Here is an 18,142-nt window from a genome sequence, read left to right on the forward strand (position 1 = left end):
CAGGGCACAGTCATCTCTGGTGGAAGAGGAGAGGTTTGACACTGCCGGCCTTGACTTTTGGCAACTGGTTGCTGATGATCTCTGCCAGCATCTCCGGGAACTCCACACTCAGAGATTTATTCACAAAGGTGTAGAAGCAGAAGCTGAGAAGTCCACCAACCATCTGAGGACATGGAGAGGACCATGTCAGTAACATACAAACACACTTGGAGAAAAAAAGATAAACTAATGCCATACAATTCCTACATAAGCATTTAAATTATTGTGTTTTATGTTTGAGGTGTAAGAGATGTTTTATATATTTTTTTTTCTGTAAAAGGTTAATGTACAAAGCAAAATAAGATGAGAGTGAAATGGGGCTTGGACTCAGCAGTAGAACATAATGCAGAAGTGAAAAGAAAAAGCAAAAAGATATTATAAACAATATTATAAATTGTGGGAAATCTTGCCAGTTTTCTTCTCTGGGACAGTTTACCTTTAACAACCCCTGCTAGTTAAAAAACGCAGCTGGCCTTACTTTCCGTTATAAAAACTTGTACTGCACAAATTTGTTGTTGTTTACAATTAATCCCCCTGGCAGAATACTTTGAAATTCATGGTGCTAACTTACAGGCTTCAAAGCATGTTAGAATGCTGCTGACAACATGTAAATCTGATATCACACAAAGCAGTGGGTCACTGTGACCTGGTCTCTGTACCTCATGCATGGAGTCGAGCAGCTTGGTGAGCTGATAGAAACGCTGCCAGTTCTGGCTGGAGTTCTCTTCACGCTTCACAATGGCTTTCCCCAGCTCCTTGATATATGACATTCGAATCTCATCGAAAACCGCCTGGCTCTTCAGTCCATCCTTTGGCACTGTGCGAGTGGAAGAAAGTCAAGGTTAACATCTGGGATAGAGAAAAGAATCTCTAGTACTGTGCTAATTGGTACATCCAATTCCACACGTCAAAAGACAAAACTTACAGCAATGAGAAAATTGAATTTGTATTTTAAAATTATACTAATTGTCCATGTCAAGGTCAAAACTGGCAGTTACTATTTACAACTCAGCTCATACTCCAAAAAATATGTTTTTTAAAGAATAAGTTAACAGCATACATGCCTGCCAGAGGAAAACAAGTCTGCGCTGAAGGAGAATGCTAAAACTAAAGGTGTGTTTCACTACACAAAAATGTAAGTTTGTCATTGAGCTTGATTTGTTGCATTACCTTAATTTAATGTGTTCTGTAATTGCATTGTTAGTCAGAAAATGTTCTTGTTGGGTGTGTGTATTTATGTGAGATAATGAGTTGGGAAGGGCTGTCGTGCAACATTTTGTCCCGTGCATACATCAACATTATCTTCTAGCCTCTGTAGACAGTATTGGATTGAGTAATGACTTCTCTAATGACTGCATAATTACAGCAGCGCCTTGCACTTGTCAAAGGGGAAGCAGTGGTTCTCCTGGATGAAAGTGAAAAGTCTGACCTGTGCTGAGCAGCAGCAGGACTTTCATGCACAAATACTCGTCATGGGAAACCTGCAGTCGGACAAACTCGCTGGAAATCTTCAGCATCTGTTCACACTGGTCAGCCATGTAGGGCAGTTTCATCCGCTCTCTGTTGAAGTCAGACAGAACTGATTAATCAAGTGGAAAATTAGATCATATAGACTTGCTCCTATTTCCCTTCTTTTAGTCTTATTACACAACATGTCACACAGTCTGTCACTGAGTTACTTATGGACGGACTTATGGTGAATAAAATTAATTTCCTTTTTGCAAAGGAACACTTTGACAACTGGGATTATTAAAACCAATAAAACCAACTTTCTTTACTAAGCCATATCTGACTTACAGAGCAGCCTCTCAATCAGGGAGATGATTTTTAGTCATTGATTGTGAAAGCACCAAAATATTTTAACTTTGCTTAACTGGGAAAACACAGATTGATTATAGCTGCCACATCCAAAAAAAAAAAAAAACTAACTACAAAAGAAAAAAAAGAAAAAAATCAAAAGCTTTGTTTGGAGGTTGACTGACAAAAACAGAACACAACCTTATTAGATATTAATTACGAGCATATTAACTTTCAGCTTGTGATGATGGAAAAAGCATAAGGCCTACAGCCATAAGCCTGATAGATTTGCTAACTGCTCACTTGGCTCAGAGCAGTGTTTACAGAGGCAGTCAACAGGTCTAGAAGACTGATGAAACCCTGATTACAGATGTCAGCTGACAGACACTTTGATTCTCCAGATACACTGTGCATGTGGCACAAAGCAGAGAGCTGTCCAAATAGAATATTAACAAACAGATCTCTGTGTTCAGGGCAGAGAAAAAAATAAGGACATGAATAGACAAAATTCAAGCACTGCCCTACTTATTTGTGATATTTAATTGTTTAACAATACTGGCAATGGTGGGCAGCACAGTGGCATAGCGGTTAGTGCTGTTGCCCCACAATAAGAAGGTCACGGATTCGGTTCCCAGGCCTGGGGCCTTTCGGTACAGAGTTAGTATGTTCTCCTTGTGCTGGTATGGGTTTCCTCTGGGTACTCTGGTCCCCCCCCACTGTCCAAAGTCTTCATGTTTAAGTCAAGTGTGAGTGTGACTGGTTCTCTGTCTCTGTATGTTGGCGCTGTGATGGATTGGCAACCTGCCCAGGGTGTACCCTGCCCTTGCCCAACTCAGCACCCCCTTTGACCCAGAAACGGATACAAGGTATCATGAGGAATGACAGTATCAAGTCAACTTAGATTGGTCAGACCTATAGACTGGAAATGAAACAATACACACTCATTGATGACGAGGTCAGGTGCGAAGCAAAGCATGTTTCCATTGCACTGTTGGTACGACCTCCAGCCCAGACCAAAAGACATGAGGAAAAGCCAGGAGCACTGTAGCAGGGTCATCTGGTCATCCAGGTGAAGGTTCCTGAACCCTGCATGAAAGGTATGGAAACACACACATTCTGAGTGTTCATGTGTGTTGGTAACATCAACAAGTGACCATATAAAGAAACAGCAGTTTGTTTGGGTGTAATTTTAAGCAGGTTATAGTTTTTAAGCAGAATTTCCCCGATTCATTTTGATTATTTGTCCAAATGCAAACCAGACTCCATTTACCAAATATGCTTGTATAAATCAACTTGACCCCAACTAGAGCAGGTGCAGACGTCGTGTCAGTTCTCTTTGCACAAATTAGGACGGTAGTTTCATTTCCCACTGTTAGGTCAAACATCATGTCAATCCTTTATGTGCAGTGTGTGTTGTGCAGTGTCAAAAAAAGGTGGCAATTGCCTTTGTGTGTTTAGTGTCATACCAAATAATGAGAACAAACACCAGCTTGTTGCTGAATGTTATTGCAAAGAGATGAGACAAATATGGCACATCTGCAGAGAATATTACTCTTAAATAATGTAAACAGTTATTTAAAGATTCTGAGAACTATTGAAACTGTAAATTAACACCAAAATGTCATTTCTTTCCTAACAATGCAATAGTCTGAATTTAACTGTAGACTAACCTGGAAGAGCTTTGGCCCACTTGACGGCAGAGATGACCTGTCGGCCGCCCAGTCTGTTCAGAGTAGTCATGAGGCGGGTGGAGGTGTCGGGCAGGGTGCTGTCATAGCCAGCGTAGATGGTGTCTGGCTCTATGGCCTTCAGCAGGGACAACATTGTGGGAATAAGTTGAGGCTGGTACTTCCCAGGAAGTACCAGTGAGTAAGGCTGAACTTGCGCTGGAGGGGTCACTTCAGATGACTGTCGCTCCATGTTTTTTATGCGGCTCAACTTCTTGGTTTTGCGTGCTGAAGAAGAGCAAACAGAGATTTACATGCATGCTTGCATTTATGGCAAAACATTACGAAAAGCAGAGACATTGTGAAGAACCAAGGACTCAGCTCCTTCAATTTGGCATCATCCTCGTGGTTAACATGTACCTTCCAGATTCATGCCCGCCATTAGACACTTGCGGTAGCGGCAGGCTGGGCAGTTCTTCCTCCTGATCTTGTCTATTATGCAGTCATTTCTCCCAGCACACAGGTAATTATGTTGCCCTGCAGAGCACAAAAGAGGAAGATTATTCTGATATTTTACTTCATTACATTGGTAAAAACACTCCAGGGTGAATAACAACAAAACAACTAATTAGAGATGTATTACAGTCCTGTACTTTGCTTTGTACCTTCTACTGCTCTCTTGAAGAAGACCTTGCAGCTGCCACAGGTGAGAACACCATAGTGACAGCCTGAAGCTTCATCGGAACACACCAAGCAGATTTTATGAGAGCCGCTCTTTCCCTGGGGTGAAGATGTAGCTGGGCCACTATCTGGTCTGGGGACAAAAGTGGGGGAAGAGGAGAGAAATGTCAGCTACTGCAAACATCTCTAAACCATGAAAACATGCACTTCCAAAGAAAAATGTAGATTGGTATCTTGACATCTAATATTTACTATAATTGTTACTTTTTCTAGCCTGCAATTCCTTAGCTGCTTAGAAATTTTAGTCCATATCATTTGTGCACTTTTTAACTATAGTTAATTCAAATCTGGGCAAAAATTCAAGTTACGCAAATATTCCCATCAGAGTCAATGTGTTGCTTGTGTTTGTTTTTCTTCAACTTGGCCCTCATTCCCAACTTCATAAGTGCAGAAAAGTGATTCCATTGTACCCATTTTGGGCCGTTAAAGCCAAAATTATCTGAGCTCTGTGGTCATATTCTAAATCCAGAGGTTGTCATAAAAAAGCCCTCCTTCCTTTGAGTCAACCACAAACATTTCCAGACCCAGCCAACAGTTGTTAGAGATGTACTTTTCGAAAACTACCACTAGAGGATATGAGGCTTTGCTGCAGCCATGCACCAGAGGTCCACACCCCCCTTCTGATCTAGTGGCAACAGCAACAACAATGCCCGCACTGAGGGGATATTGGGCCTGCCATGTGCAGCAAACATCTGTCTGTCCACACGTCTGTCACTGCATTGAAATCAGTTCTTTGATAAGAGCTACACTGAACTGCAACTAAACAGACTTGTGCAGACTGCAGCCAGGGGGCTAAGTTCACTCTTAGTTATACAACATGAGCGTTTCAGCCTGAAAGCAGGCCCCAGTAGGCAGTGGGTGTGGCACAATAGGAAACAGCAAAGCATCAAGTCCAGAAAATTCAGCAGATGGATTTATAAGAACATCCGGAAAAGGCTCTCTGAAGAAGCTGTTCAGCCATGCCAGGCCTGACACATTTGTGAGCACCACTGACATTGCACGGTCGAAAACTGTCCACTTACCTCTTATAATTCTATTTCACACAACTGACTTTCAGTAGTTTGTGAGCTTTCATTTCCCGAGTGTCTCTCTGGACAACTCACAGCTCATGCAGCTGAAACTCAAACAATATTCAGAATTTGGGTTGTTGTACTGTGGACCCCACAGAAGGGAGGCACTAAATACCTCCTTCCTAGTCAGGCTGCGAGAGTTGAAACCTGGTAGCATATTCAAGTCTTTTTAGCAGACCCACAAAAATGAAAATGAATAAATAAATTAAATGGTGTGAATATTCTGTTTACTAGATACAAATCAAGAGGTTTAATGATGAACTGAAAAGACCACACTACGTATTTGCAAAATTCATCATTATTGATAGGAAACAATATTAACATAAATATTTATGTTTGCTTTTAAAATTGAGTCAATCTTTTTTAGAGTTGGAAATTGGGTTTATCACTGGCTCAACACAGACGCAGCCTATTCAAGTACATCTATTTCTACAGACAGAAATGCATTTCTCATTCATTTCTAATTGCACAGAAATGAAATTAAGTAACATTTTTAATTCCATCAAATTCAAAATGGCATAGAGTAAATTTTAACAGCCAAGTTTTTTAGTTTTCTTGTCATTTGGCCACGCAAAGATTTTCCTCGGTTGAGTTAAAAAAATTTTAAATTAATAAATAAAGCGGGACTGAGTTATGCACGATTAACTAGGAAATTTAAAAACCATTATTTTATTGACGTATTAATTGCTCATAAAAATGTATTAATATTAAATGTACTCTGTGTGAGTGTTCTATTTATCAGTCAACATTTTAACCACATGAAACGTTTCTCTTGGGAAAAAAGAGAAGTAGTTATTTAAACAAAGGAACAAACAAATAAAGGCTTATTCAGTAATAAACCATAGATACTTCAGGTGAGAGATATTTATAACCAATCTACTCAGTTTAAAGCTGAACTATATCCAAATCCACAATGGACTGAATGAATGAATGCATAGTGACAGCTGACAGTATGGGGTCTTTCAACTGTGTTTTGGTTTTAAAACCCTGCAACTTCACTGTTTAGGTTTACTGTCACCACCATTACCACCAGCCAAGAGGCAGCAGACGGCTGTTTCAGCAAAGGAAAAAAAAAAAAAAAAAAAAAAAAGAAGAGAAAAATGTTGTAAACCACCCAATAACAATGCTGAATACCAATAGTGCAGCAGACTGACAAAAGCACAACTTACTACGGAACAGAGAAGAATTTAGTGGCTGAAGAAATGTGAATGTGAAGAGCAATTGTCAGGTAGTAACAAAAATGGCATCAAATAAATTCTTAAACTTGTAGCTACTAGCTGCCAGCTTTTCAGCCATAACAACTTCAGAAGGTGCAAATATGTCAACATTGTCTTTACAGATTCTTCCTCTGCTTCAAAGTTGCCAAAAGGGTTAATGATACTGTTTAATCAGCTAAAGACCACAGATTATATTTCAAGAAGGGGGAATATTTACTTTTTAAATAAGATGTGTTTTCTATGTATGTATGTATCTATGTTTGGACCTACTGTTGTGTTTCGACCACCTTCTTATACCATCATGGGCCAGCTTTCATAAATTTACGATCCATATCAAATTATCATCATTTGAATTTCTTTCAATGTTTCAGTTAGCCTTGAAGCAGCATCTTTTAAGAATTGCTGTTTGATTAATAGCCAACAGTCCTCCTCTGATCAAAACAGTAGTAGCCCAGGCAAAGGTGCATACAGTAAATATAATTCCTGGAAAAGCTGCCATTGCTGCTCCCATGATCAAACCAGAATGCCATATGCCACTCAGAATTATCTGCAATCTCCTTTATTGCTCTGACAGAGAAACACCCCAAAAGGAGGGTGTGGTGAGCAGCAGAGTGGGTGGAGGAGGCTAATGAGCCATAGTGGTGATGATGTCAGTGGGTGTGGGTAACCAGTTTGTCCTTCACTGGTCCACTGGGATGGTGTCAGCAGGATGGCTTTACTAGACGGCTTTAGGCCAATGGGTCAAATCCAATTACAGCAGTTGCTGAACATTTTCTACAACAAAGAAAGCCTGAAGTTACGTCACAGCTTTCCAGTGTTTTTTCAAAGCGCAAATCTTGAATCAGTTGGTGACAATAACTAATAAGATAAGCCACAAATCTGTTTATGTAGAATTATAATACATAAACCAATCAAAGCAGCAAAGCACTGTGGGGAGACCAAACTTCCTCTTTCTGAAACCATCTGTTTAAGTGTGCGTTCACCATCGACAGGAAGTTCTCGCATTCCCTCAGAGTTTACTATCGGTCAGAGCGCAGCCACAGCATAAATGCAAAAACACCCCGAGATGGGCCTCAACTTCAATAAGAGCAGCATCGAGAAAGTTAACTGCTCCTGTCTGAGAAACTGTGATCAATCTGCCTGTACAAGAATGAATCCAGCCAACTCAAACACTTATGTTAATGCTGGTGGCCCAGTGCCCTGCTTAACAATTCATAATCCCCTTTTAGCTGTGAGCATCACAAGTAGCGTGGTAAGACCCTGCTCTTTATACCCCAGCCTCTTTGTCATTCCACACTGACAGCTAGTAGAGCTATGTTAACGCAATATCCCGTCATTACTTTTTTTGGTGTTGCTGATAATCTACATAATTATTCCAAATATTAGTCCCAATCAGGCTGAACTTTGGCTGCTTCAATCCCAGCCGCTGCAAAGAATTTATCAAAGTGAACATTTCTGAACAATCATTGGGTATATCTGGCTCACATTTGCTGAGATCAAGCCAAAATAAAACTGAAATGATATGGTAAGGATCTCCCAAAAAAGCTGGCAGGGTGGATGCATCGTTAAAACCAGATTTCTGAGTTGCTGTGGTGTCTGATGGTTATCACTGTTACTATAGTGGGTCAACATTACCCTAAGATCTCATCTTCATCAGTACTCATGTGAAGAGGAAAGCAGAGAAGATGCAGAAGGAAGTGCTCCTTCCCTGAGGTAAGAGCCACCAAAATAGAAAGGGGAACTGGTCTGCACGCTCTGAATCATGCTTGCATGCAGAACAACAACACAGCTTTTATGAGGGAGTTGAGGGACTGGGTTTGTTTGGCTAAAGACTGGACTAGACTTCTCTAAAATAATTTCAATTGCTCCTATTGAAGAGACAGTAATTACTTTTGATCACACCGACTTTTGAGTAAAATCAGAAAATTCTTACAATAAAGAAAGTATGACCAATGTGTCCCAGATCACAGGAAAAACCAACATCATAAAGGTTTTTGCCTCACAAGCCCCCAGAAGCCTTTCAGTGCTCTTTGGCATAAACTTCCATCCTCAGGAACTCCATGCCTGAACAAAGCTCCTCTGACAGATTGTCCCTTATTATGTGTCTAAATGATGGTAGAGGAGAGCTTAATCTGTCCAACGCTATTGCCAAACAACAGTAATAAATCATAATTCAAAAAACATGCATTTCTTCATATGTGTACAGTTTTTAGTTTCAATGCCACGCTTTTAATATTGGTGTTTTCAATTATTCTGTCAAATACTCAGCATAGTAGTTCCAAATGACAAAAGATTTTTTCAGGGTAAAGCAGCTTTTGCACTTTTTGGGTTGAGGTTAAGAAAAGATTATGAAAGGGGGGGGGGGGTTTAAACATGAGCTCTAGGTCTATCTCTGTAATGGGAAATGAGGTCCAGTGTCTGACATGGCAGCTGTTCAAACAACATATGTGACCCATTCCTGTTTTCTACTGGAACACCCTAGCCTACACTACAGAATTGTCCAATATGGACACAAATTTGAGGGGTTGACCTGATCTGACATGTTAAAATCTCCCATAAGCCTCTAGTTGGGTTGAGCTCGAGTGACAGTTCTAAATATATGATCCATATTGTTTAAAAACATTTAAATATTCAGAAACCCCCAAAGCCCCGTGAATGGGAGGATAGTATTCCAGTTTTGTCTCTGTCACTGGTGTTCTGCAACTACATGGACTTTATGAGTGAATGGTTAGTGTGGTAAACCACACATTCATGGTTTACACACAGAGAAGCTGTATTAGTCAAACTCACAGGTTGCGTACAGATAATAGGCTTATTTGACCTAGTGTGCGGTGCATGCTGGAGTGAGTGATCATGCATGTCAATAATTTTGCAACTTGCTGCAAAATGTGACCTTGTCATCCGACATTAAAGCTGGTGGGCATAACATAGCTGTACTTTCTGAGTCTTCCACCTTAACCAAATGGAAAAGTATTTGATCTGCTCGTTCTGGCTGCTAATGTTTTAGGCACAGACATCATGCATTCAATAATTTTGAGCATAAAAGCTGTTAAAGTAGTTTAGTTCAGGAGATAGGTATTATGTAAGAAGCAATGAGCTTGGATTTGTCAAACCATAAGTGATGTGACAGCTTTATATCATAATGAAAAATAGTGGGGGAAAAATACAGCAGTAATGAAATCAACAATGCCAAATTTTCATCCCTACTTTGGAACAGTAATTCTATTTTTATTTTCTTAGATATGTTAGATATGAAAAACCCCTTACTTTGAGTGGAGGATTTATATAACATATGCTGTGTTTTTGTTACCTGTTTGTAGTTCACCTATAAGATGGACCTCAAGTCTTACATGTCCATTGTTTTTGTTCATCAATAAGATACGTTAACATTTGATGCTCTGGATGATCCCTAAGTGTCAGTAGCAGCTAGAGCTGCATTGACAAACCTGTTTCGATACCAGATACATATTGTTGCCCCAAGCAGCAACTACAGCTTGGCTTCAAACACCAATTAGGAAAACAAACCTAACTCGTAGCTAACCTCAGGAAAAATAACCCCAAAGGATTAGTTTCCATATCAGTTGCCAATAGGAGCTGTTAGTTACTGCTTGTAAGTGGGAGGTGGGTCCTTGGCTTGTAAAATAAATTGGAGAGTCACTGCTGCTACTGTGTGCCGAACTGTAATACCTTCAGCTGGATGTGGGAGAAACCCACTCCCAAAATTTGATTTTGCTGACTCGACGGTTGCCCACGCAAGTGAAGTCAAAACGAGAAGAGCACAACAATACACTGACTTATCGTTATCCACTTAACCTCAATATGGTTAGTTTCTATGAGCCTATTGTGTCAAAACAACAAAAACTAAATACAGAAAAGAAAAACTGTGGTTACAAGGGAATGCGGTAATAACACGAAAGCGACTGGAATGGCTGGCATTTGATCTGGTGCGTTCAATCGGTGCCAGCTGTGGGGAAGCGGGAGGGAAAGTAGGTCATGAGAGTAAGAGCTTCATGGCAGAGCTTGCCAGTGAGCTACAGTGCTCATGACAGCCACATGCATACACAAGCACACCTACATGCTCATGCATTATACATAAAACCAAAAGACCTGCATGTCACATGCATACACCCAAGTAACATCACAAACGGTAATTTATAGCTGCTGAAAGCTTCTGCTGGCAGCTGAGGACTCTGCCCTTGGCTGCAGAAAGCAAAAAGCGAGAGGGAAAAAAATAGAGAAGGTGAGAGAGTGAGAGAGAGAAGGGCCAGTGCATCAAATAGAAATGTTGACTCCAGCTTACACTCAAAACACAGCTAATTCATAATTGAAAGCCAGGACTATTCATGGAACTTCATATTAGCATATAGCTTGCCTATGTATAAGTTCAAGAGCAGAAACTGCTGGTGAAACAATCTGGGCACCAAACCACAGATGTAACACAGCGATTTTCCTTTACCAGTGCCTGTTCAAACTGGTCTGATTTAGTTGAAGATTTGATATCAAGAGTTAATGTTCTAAACAATTCAAAGTTTTATAAGGCTGTAGTTTCAAATTTGAGACAAAATAATTGCCTCACATATACCCAGCTCTACTATTAAAGTTTCAAGTTTCAGAAGCTCACATGTTCAACAGGTTGTTAAAAAAAAAAGCCAGGCAGGAATCACATCTGTCAACCACAGCCTTCAGGGGAGGAATCATTCCTTCATTTCATCAACATGCAAAGCAAAACATTTTTATAAGGTGTTTACTTAGGTTATGTCGTTCTTCATCCAAAGTAGGTTAGTTATATATCATATACAGGATTTGAGGAAAATAACTTAGGGCAATCATAAAAATCAATGGAGGAGTGAAAAAACACTTTCAATGCAGCAGAAAGTTGATTGCAAGCTTATTGTAGTTTTTTCGTCTGAGCATTATTCACCAGTGAGTCACTGCCAATTCTTAAAGCTAACTGAATATCCTCATAGGTGAAATTCTTGAGTCTTACCGCCTTAATAAACACCCTTGATTTAGCCAGTTTATGACGCCACAGAAAGCTCTGCGCCAGCAAGTCTCAGAACTGTATCTAAGTAATATCATGAGTTAGTCTGTTCACAACTACACACAACACAACACTTTCACCAATAATGAGTCGGCCCATTTTTTCCTCAATGAATCAAAAATTTCCTACAGTCCAAATTGATATCTTCAAATTGCCTTTTTTGTCCCATCCACACTCTAAAGGCAGCAGCAGGACACAAGATGTGTCTAAGTGATCACAGACCACTCCAAACTATGGCTCAGGCCAATCATAGGCGGAGGAGGAAATGCCACAGTAAAAACAAAAGTTACATAATAAGGGTCAAAAAAAAAAAAAAAAAAAACTGAGCTGTGAGATTATCTACCAGAGGAATTGTATTTCTGTCATTTTCCTCCATTAGGGTCAAACGAGTGGTAATTGGGTCATGCCTCATTAAAACCAGTTGTACAGAGTGGGTGTGTATCTCCCAAAAAGGGAGCATAGCAGAGCACTTCTCAAGGTGAAATATCTTTCATTGTGTGAACCACTTGTTTGTGAGTCAGTGAGAAACTGAGTCAGATTCTAAAACTATGATGCATTAAATGAAGAGCGAGTGTATGGAAAATTAAGTGATCAGGGGAGAGGTTGTACTGATGATTAGCACAAGTGTAAAAAAAAAAAACAAAAACAAAAACGTCAAGGTATGCAGACTCAACCCTCAAATTAGAGAGAGCATATTTGTGAACATCTTTGAGGTTGTACTAACAGAGTTGTAACTGTATTCCATAGTGGGCAAAAATATTACTAAATGGTGGATTTCAACTTTGCCATTGTATTTATATCAATCTACACATTTGTGAATATTCTGTCTGCAACTTCAAATACACTGTGAGCATGTTAGTATTTTAATGATCTCGCATTGTTTTCAACAACCTTGCATTTTGCAACTTAATTACTCTCATACTCCAAGCCTCAGCAGGAAGCAAAAGTAGCACCATTGCGTGAGAAGCTGGAGGACTTGGTGACTTGATGCCAACCGCTTCAGCTCAGTGTTCAGCTGATTTCAAACCACTAAAAGTCACATGGGTTTAGGTGAATACCCTATGCACAAAAACAGACTGCCACTCACCGAAGACACACAAAGAAATGCTAAACCTATACACAGATAAGCCATTAGCCAAGCAGCCACATACCCACAAAAAAGACATAAGCTCACACCACACGCATTGACACAAATGCTAAGACACACATGCCTGTAAAAAACGTGCCACAAAATAAAACTTAAATAAGTCTCTTCTTTTTCAAAATCTGCTCATGATAATCACAACAACTCTCTGATAGTATCACATAATCATTTGCGTAAACAATAAAAACACCTCTGTGTGCCAAATGTTGAGCTGCTCACTCCTGGTCACATTCTGTCAATCAAAGATGCAAAAAAAAAAAAATCATCATCTAAGATGACTTATAGTGTCATTTTTCATGAAGGAAGGACTTTTTCTTGAGCTGCTCCTCCACAAGCACCCAGAGTCCACGTTCACAGCTAAACCCATAAAACTCTACAAGGCAGCAAAGTCATAACTGCACAAAGGACACTTTGTGGGGCCGGATGGGGTCTAAACACACAGCAACTGGACTCTACGTTCAATTGAATGAAAGCTCACTGTAAAGAAGTCACAGCAGAAATTTATATTCAGCAAGATCACATGAATAAGTCAGTAGAACAAGCAGTCTTTATCACTCTTCTCTACACAAGCCGAATTTCCTCCTTATAGTACAACACCTATCCATTTTGAAGAGGTTATTGTTCAATTATTCCTACTATTTAACAGAAAATATCTCTGGGGACAGATTCATGTAAAAAAAAACGTACACATCATTTATTTTTGGCAGAATACAACTGGAAAATCTAAGAGATCTGACCCGTTTAACTGCCAATGATTTTATACTTTAACGAAACTCAGAAAGTCTTACAGGCTATGAAACTAGCATTAAAAGAGATAGAAGATAAAAAAAAAAAAAAACTAAGCTATGTGGGCTGCAAAACTCTTGGGATACTGATAGAAAATACATGAACTGATTGACAATGATGAAGGCAGAATTGTGCTTAAAACAAACAAAAAAAACCTATCCTTTCACAACAGCCACATACAGCAATGAAACTAGCTCATAAAGAAGGATTAGTGATTGAACTAGCTAACTAAGCCAAACATGGTCATTTTATGTTCAAGCATCTCAAATCATAGCAAATTCTCACTTCTCAGGGGAAAATGCAGTAACCACCATTACTGCAGATATTGACGAAACACCAGGGTCTCTTTTAAATGTCAAGTACTGAAGAATCCCATGTGTTTAAATTTGGATAAAAGTTTGACACTTAAAAAGTTGAAGATGACTAGATGGTTTTATCTGTAATAAGTGAAATCTACAATCTATTGTTCTTGATTGAGGTGATATTACTGTGAATTATAAGTAACACAGATGAGTAAGGCAGTTGATGAAATAAATTTTCAAATAAACATTAAGTGACAAACTTAATTTTCTTTATGCTGTGCCCTAATGAAGGTAAGTGACTTAAAAGTTTCTTTCACAGTTACAAATGTCTGTCACCAACTTGTTTGCACTGAAAATTGCAATTATATGCATCCAGGATAGTTATTGCATCTTTGCATCCAGGATAGTTATTGTATTTTATTATGTACTGTCTCTCTCTTGTATTCCTTTTCAAACCTAACCCAAGCTACAAATTACACTCAGGTCTAATTATAATTCAACCCGATTATACAGACAACTGCTTCCTCAATAATATGGCTACTGTGTTCTACTAATTTGGTTGCCTCTTGCTCAGTTCAAGGGTTTGTATCTATCCTTTACTTTGCTGAGTCTTCTGTTTTTGTCTCTACAATTCACTGATTCTCTGGTAGCAAACAATATTTACAACCATTTTTTTAATATCTTGCACTCTGACTACACCATAGATGACTGGCTGTTTTGTACAAACTCTGGCAATGATTAATTTATAAAATCTGATAAAATGTCTGAGTTTTATTGAAAAGAACATAAGTGGGTGTGTAACTATGAATCCTTTTATTGCATGGCACATTTAAGCAGGTGAACCAATAATCAGGAGCCAGCATTTAACGAATTACTTCCACCACATCAGTATGAGTAAGCCCCAAACCTCTTATAATTGATGTTTCTCAGATGAACTTCACTTCTTACAACCGCCTTGACACATTATTTTGTTAATCCATAGCACAAGGGAAAAGCTTCCTGTTACTGAGAGGTGGCCCAAATGCTATCTCTACTAAGACAAAACTTATGGGCTTTAAGCAAAGAACATTTGGCTGTGGTGAAAGTGTGGATTAAATGAGATATGACTGGTATTAATAAAGCAATATATTTTTTTCTATCTTAAATAAGTGAGGCTAAAATGAAAGATCAGGTCAGACCACACAACTGAATACTACCTTGTTTTCTTACCTGGTAGGGTAGGAGGGAGAACTTGAGAAAGTCTCTCTGGGTCTCTGCATCACTGTGCTGTCCCCTACACCTTGGCTTCTGTCCCAGGCTCCAGTGATGGTTGGCACTGGGAGATACACTGGCTTTTGATCCTTAAGCTGTTGAGCATCCCCACTGCTGGGGCTGACACCAAAGTGGCAGCGCTGTCCTCCTGAGGTGCTGACCCCACAGATGGAAATGGGGTTAGACCTGGCCAGTCCTGTGGAGGATGTGCCACTCATTTGGCAATAACTCTGCCCTGCAGACATTTTCTCCTGTTTGATCACACCTGAGGTGCAGAGCTGAATGAAACCAGTGTCTTTTTCTTTCTTTACTAATGTAGACAAAGTGGTTGTAGGGGTCTGCGGGGAAGCTGTGGACATGCTTGAGCAGGACTGCTCTGGACTCATCATGATGCTCCCATTGAGAGCAACAGAGAGCGCCCCATTACTGCTCTCAATCACAACAGACTTTATGTCCCTGTCTGCGCCAACATCCCCAAGCAGAGAATCATCTGCCAAAGTGGACAGGAAAGCATCATCCCCTGGGTAAAAATCTGAGGGGGACCCAGTGAGTTCAAAGTCTTGCAGCAAGTCCAAAGTGTTGTCACTGAACAATTTCTGTTGCACGTCTATATCTTTCTCAAAAGTATGATCAAGGTCAATAGGATCCTGGTCTCCTTTATCCATGGAAAAGTCCTCTGCTTTCATGGGGAAGAAGTTGGGGTCTGATCCACCAATAAGTGAATCCATGGAGGGCTGGTTTATGTCTGCTATACTGGCCTCCAACTGGGGCAAACTGTTCCCCAGGGATTGACGTCCAAAAGTGACGGATGTCTGTGTCTGAAACTGTTGCTGCTGAGGCCTTGGGTCTTTGGTCTGGCCCCTGGGCTCTGGGTCTTCCAACAAGGGGCCTACAGCGGCAGTGACAGAGGCAGATGTGAGATCCTCTGGAAGGGGGCTGTTGCTGAGGCCGTTCAGCACCTGTCCTGGCTGCATCAATGGACTGGATGGAAGAACGACAGAGGAGGTGGAGGTGACGGACACGGCACAGTGAGGAGCCACTTTTAACAGTCCTCCCGCCTCAGGGCTTTCGGTGTAGACCAATTTGCTTAAATGGTCATCTCTTCTAAATGTTATCTTCTTCACTCCACCTTTGTCCATCTTTTTTTCGTTTTGGGGGAGGGAAACAGATACAGAGCATTAACAGACAAGCTTTACTAGTTTGCATAGGCACCACATTAAAAACACAAAGAGCAATTATCAGACCTACAGAAAGGCTCCTGTCTGTACAATGCGATCTAATTTAAAGTGATTTTAAGGTGTGCACATGCAAAGAGCGTGTAGCTATAGTCAGATCTGTGTCAGACTGGAGAAAGTTACCAAGCATGCCCGCTGCGCGCCCATGACAGCTAAGTCAGCTAAGGTTAGCTATCGGTACTAGTTAGATCTGTTAGTTAAATGCTCACATCAGCGGGTCGACTGACTTATCCACTGTGGTCAAAACAAACTCTCATATCACCCTTTTGGCCATAAATCACAAACTGGGGGCGTTAAAAGTTACCACGAGTCCAAGATAGCATGCTAATGCTAACGCTGCCTGGTGCTAAAGGCTGGTATGCTAACTAGCATTGTGGCTAACAGTCAAGTGCTTTCATTTCTCTGGTTGATAGTAACATTAGCTAACAAACCTCAAAATGGGATTTTTAACGCCAAACGTCCTGCGGGACAAACACCACACTTGGCTAACGCAAACATCAACTGAAACGTGAATAAAAGCTCATATTTACCCTTGAAATGACTGGTAGTTGATGTGTGTCCACAGGTCGTCTGTCAACATTGTTTTGGTTGAAAGTGGCAGCACACAGCACGCAATTCCGACTCAGTGTTTGTTAACTTGTCTCCTTGACGTGTCGCGTCCTGTCTTCATGGCTCACACAGCGACACAACTCACTGGCACTCCTCTCTGCTGGACACGTCTCAGGCTTACAGTCCTATCTAGCTGTGCACTGTCACGCAAACTCACTTAAACTGGCTGGTAGACGGTGACTCGCAGCTAGCCATTAAGGAAAGTAACCTCCAGGAAAACATACAAAATGGAGAACAGGGTAAACCAGCCCCGTGGCCGCCCTGTTTACAACAGACAGCGCCGCCTGCCGGCCGGCCCGGGTCCTGCAGCTCGGACAGGCCCCATGAGTTTGGGCTGTAAAATAGAAACAATGAAAGTCAAAGTTACATTTCAGTTACACAGGTGAATTTTAATCGAATGTAATTATACAGTCCTACCATGTATAAATAATGAAGACCCGGGACCAGATGCAGGTGTGTGTTGGAGCACATGAGGAGTCTGAACTAGTCTCATCTTACATGGTTCAGATGCCCAGACAGGCATCATGAATGGGCACAACGCAGTGACGATGATCTGTGGGCAGGCCACAGGGAGAGGATTTTATTTTCACATACTTCACTCACTTCCGACACTTACTAGAAATAAGAAGTTGCTTAAAAATAAATTAATGCTCGTAATGTGAACGGTTCCAAAATATGCAAAAATGAGCAATGTTAATGGCATCTGAACACGTGACAAAACTTGTAGCAAAAATGTATGTTTGTTGTGTTGCTACTGTCCCTGTTCTTGGATTGTGTTGTTTTGGAAGTCCCCCAGATGTGTTGGGGACCTTCTGGGTGGTTTTTGTTCATACAAGTATAGCAGTATGAATAAGAGACAACTAATCTAAGAATAAACATTATCAAATGATCAAACTTTCTAAAAAATAAAAAGCTTTAATTTGTTTAGATTCTTAATAAATACAGTTGATATACCAATTCAATTAAAAAAAAGTACAAATCTGCGTATTCACAGAGAATTTCATTCAAAACATGTGCAAAAATATAATCACACTATGTTTACAACATCTAAAATTACAGTGAAGTACTTTGCAAAGAATCCTTGGTGTATGTCAGCTGTTAAGCAATGTTTCATTTAGTATTTAAACTATAAATTACATTTTGTGTTTTGTTAAACCTTCATTTTGCTAAACAATTAATTCATATACAATCTGCAGATACACAATTCTATTGCAAATCGGCAAAATCGTTCCAAAAGAAACAT

The 18,142-nt window shown here is 40.2% G+C and overlaps 1 protein-coding gene across 5 annotated transcripts; it reads right to left on the bottom strand.

Moving 5' to 3' along the window:
- Positions 1 to 10: 10 nt before the first annotated feature.
- nr3c1 (nuclear receptor subfamily 3, group C, member 1 (glucocorticoid receptor)) lies at positions 11 to 17,102 on the bottom strand. 5 transcript variants are annotated; one of them, XM_029511958.1, is made up of 10 exons: positions 15,014 to 16,194; positions 14,845 to 14,848; positions 12,526 to 12,547; positions 4,169 to 4,312; positions 3,924 to 4,040; positions 3,507 to 3,791; positions 2,778 to 2,922; positions 1,469 to 1,599; positions 699 to 856; positions 11 to 163 (listed from the first exon to the last, which is right to left on the bottom strand). In XM_029511958.1, the coding sequence occupies exons 1-10, from the start codon at positions 16,192 to 16,194 to the stop codon at positions 11 to 13; spliced, it is 2,340 nt and encodes a 779-aa protein (XP_029367818.1). The 5 variants fall into 5 exon arrangements, with proteins under 5 accessions (XP_029367818.1, XP_029367814.1, XP_029367815.1 ...); XM_029511954.1 differs by lacking the exons at positions 12,526 to 12,547; positions 14,845 to 14,848 and adding an exon at positions 16,821 to 17,102 and having other exon boundaries at positions 4,169 to 4,317; XM_029511955.1 differs by lacking the exons at positions 12,526 to 12,547; positions 14,845 to 14,848 and adding an exon at positions 6,798 to 6,818 and having other exon boundaries at positions 4,169 to 4,317.
- Positions 17,103 to 18,142: the final 1,040 nt, after the last annotated feature.

The sequence above is a fragment of the Echeneis naucrates genome, chromosome 10, assembly GCF_900963305.1.
Source record: "Echeneis naucrates chromosome 10, fEcheNa1.1, whole genome shotgun sequence".
Classification (NCBI taxonomy): domain Eukaryota; kingdom Metazoa; phylum Chordata; class Actinopteri; order Carangiformes; family Echeneidae; genus Echeneis; species Echeneis naucrates.

Coding starts and splice junctions, on each gene's coding strand:
- nr3c1 (XM_029511955.1), bottom strand. CDS start 16,194: ATGGACAAAGGTGGAGTGAAGAAGATAACATTTAGAAGAGATGACCAT. Junction 857..1,468: donor CCTGCTGCTGCTCAGCACAG/GTCAGACTTTTC, acceptor CCACTCGCACAG/TGCCAAAGGATGGACTGAAG. Junction 164..698: donor TGCTCGACTCCATGCATGAG/GTACAGAGACCA, acceptor CCATGTCCTCAG/ATGGTTGGTGGACTTCTCAG.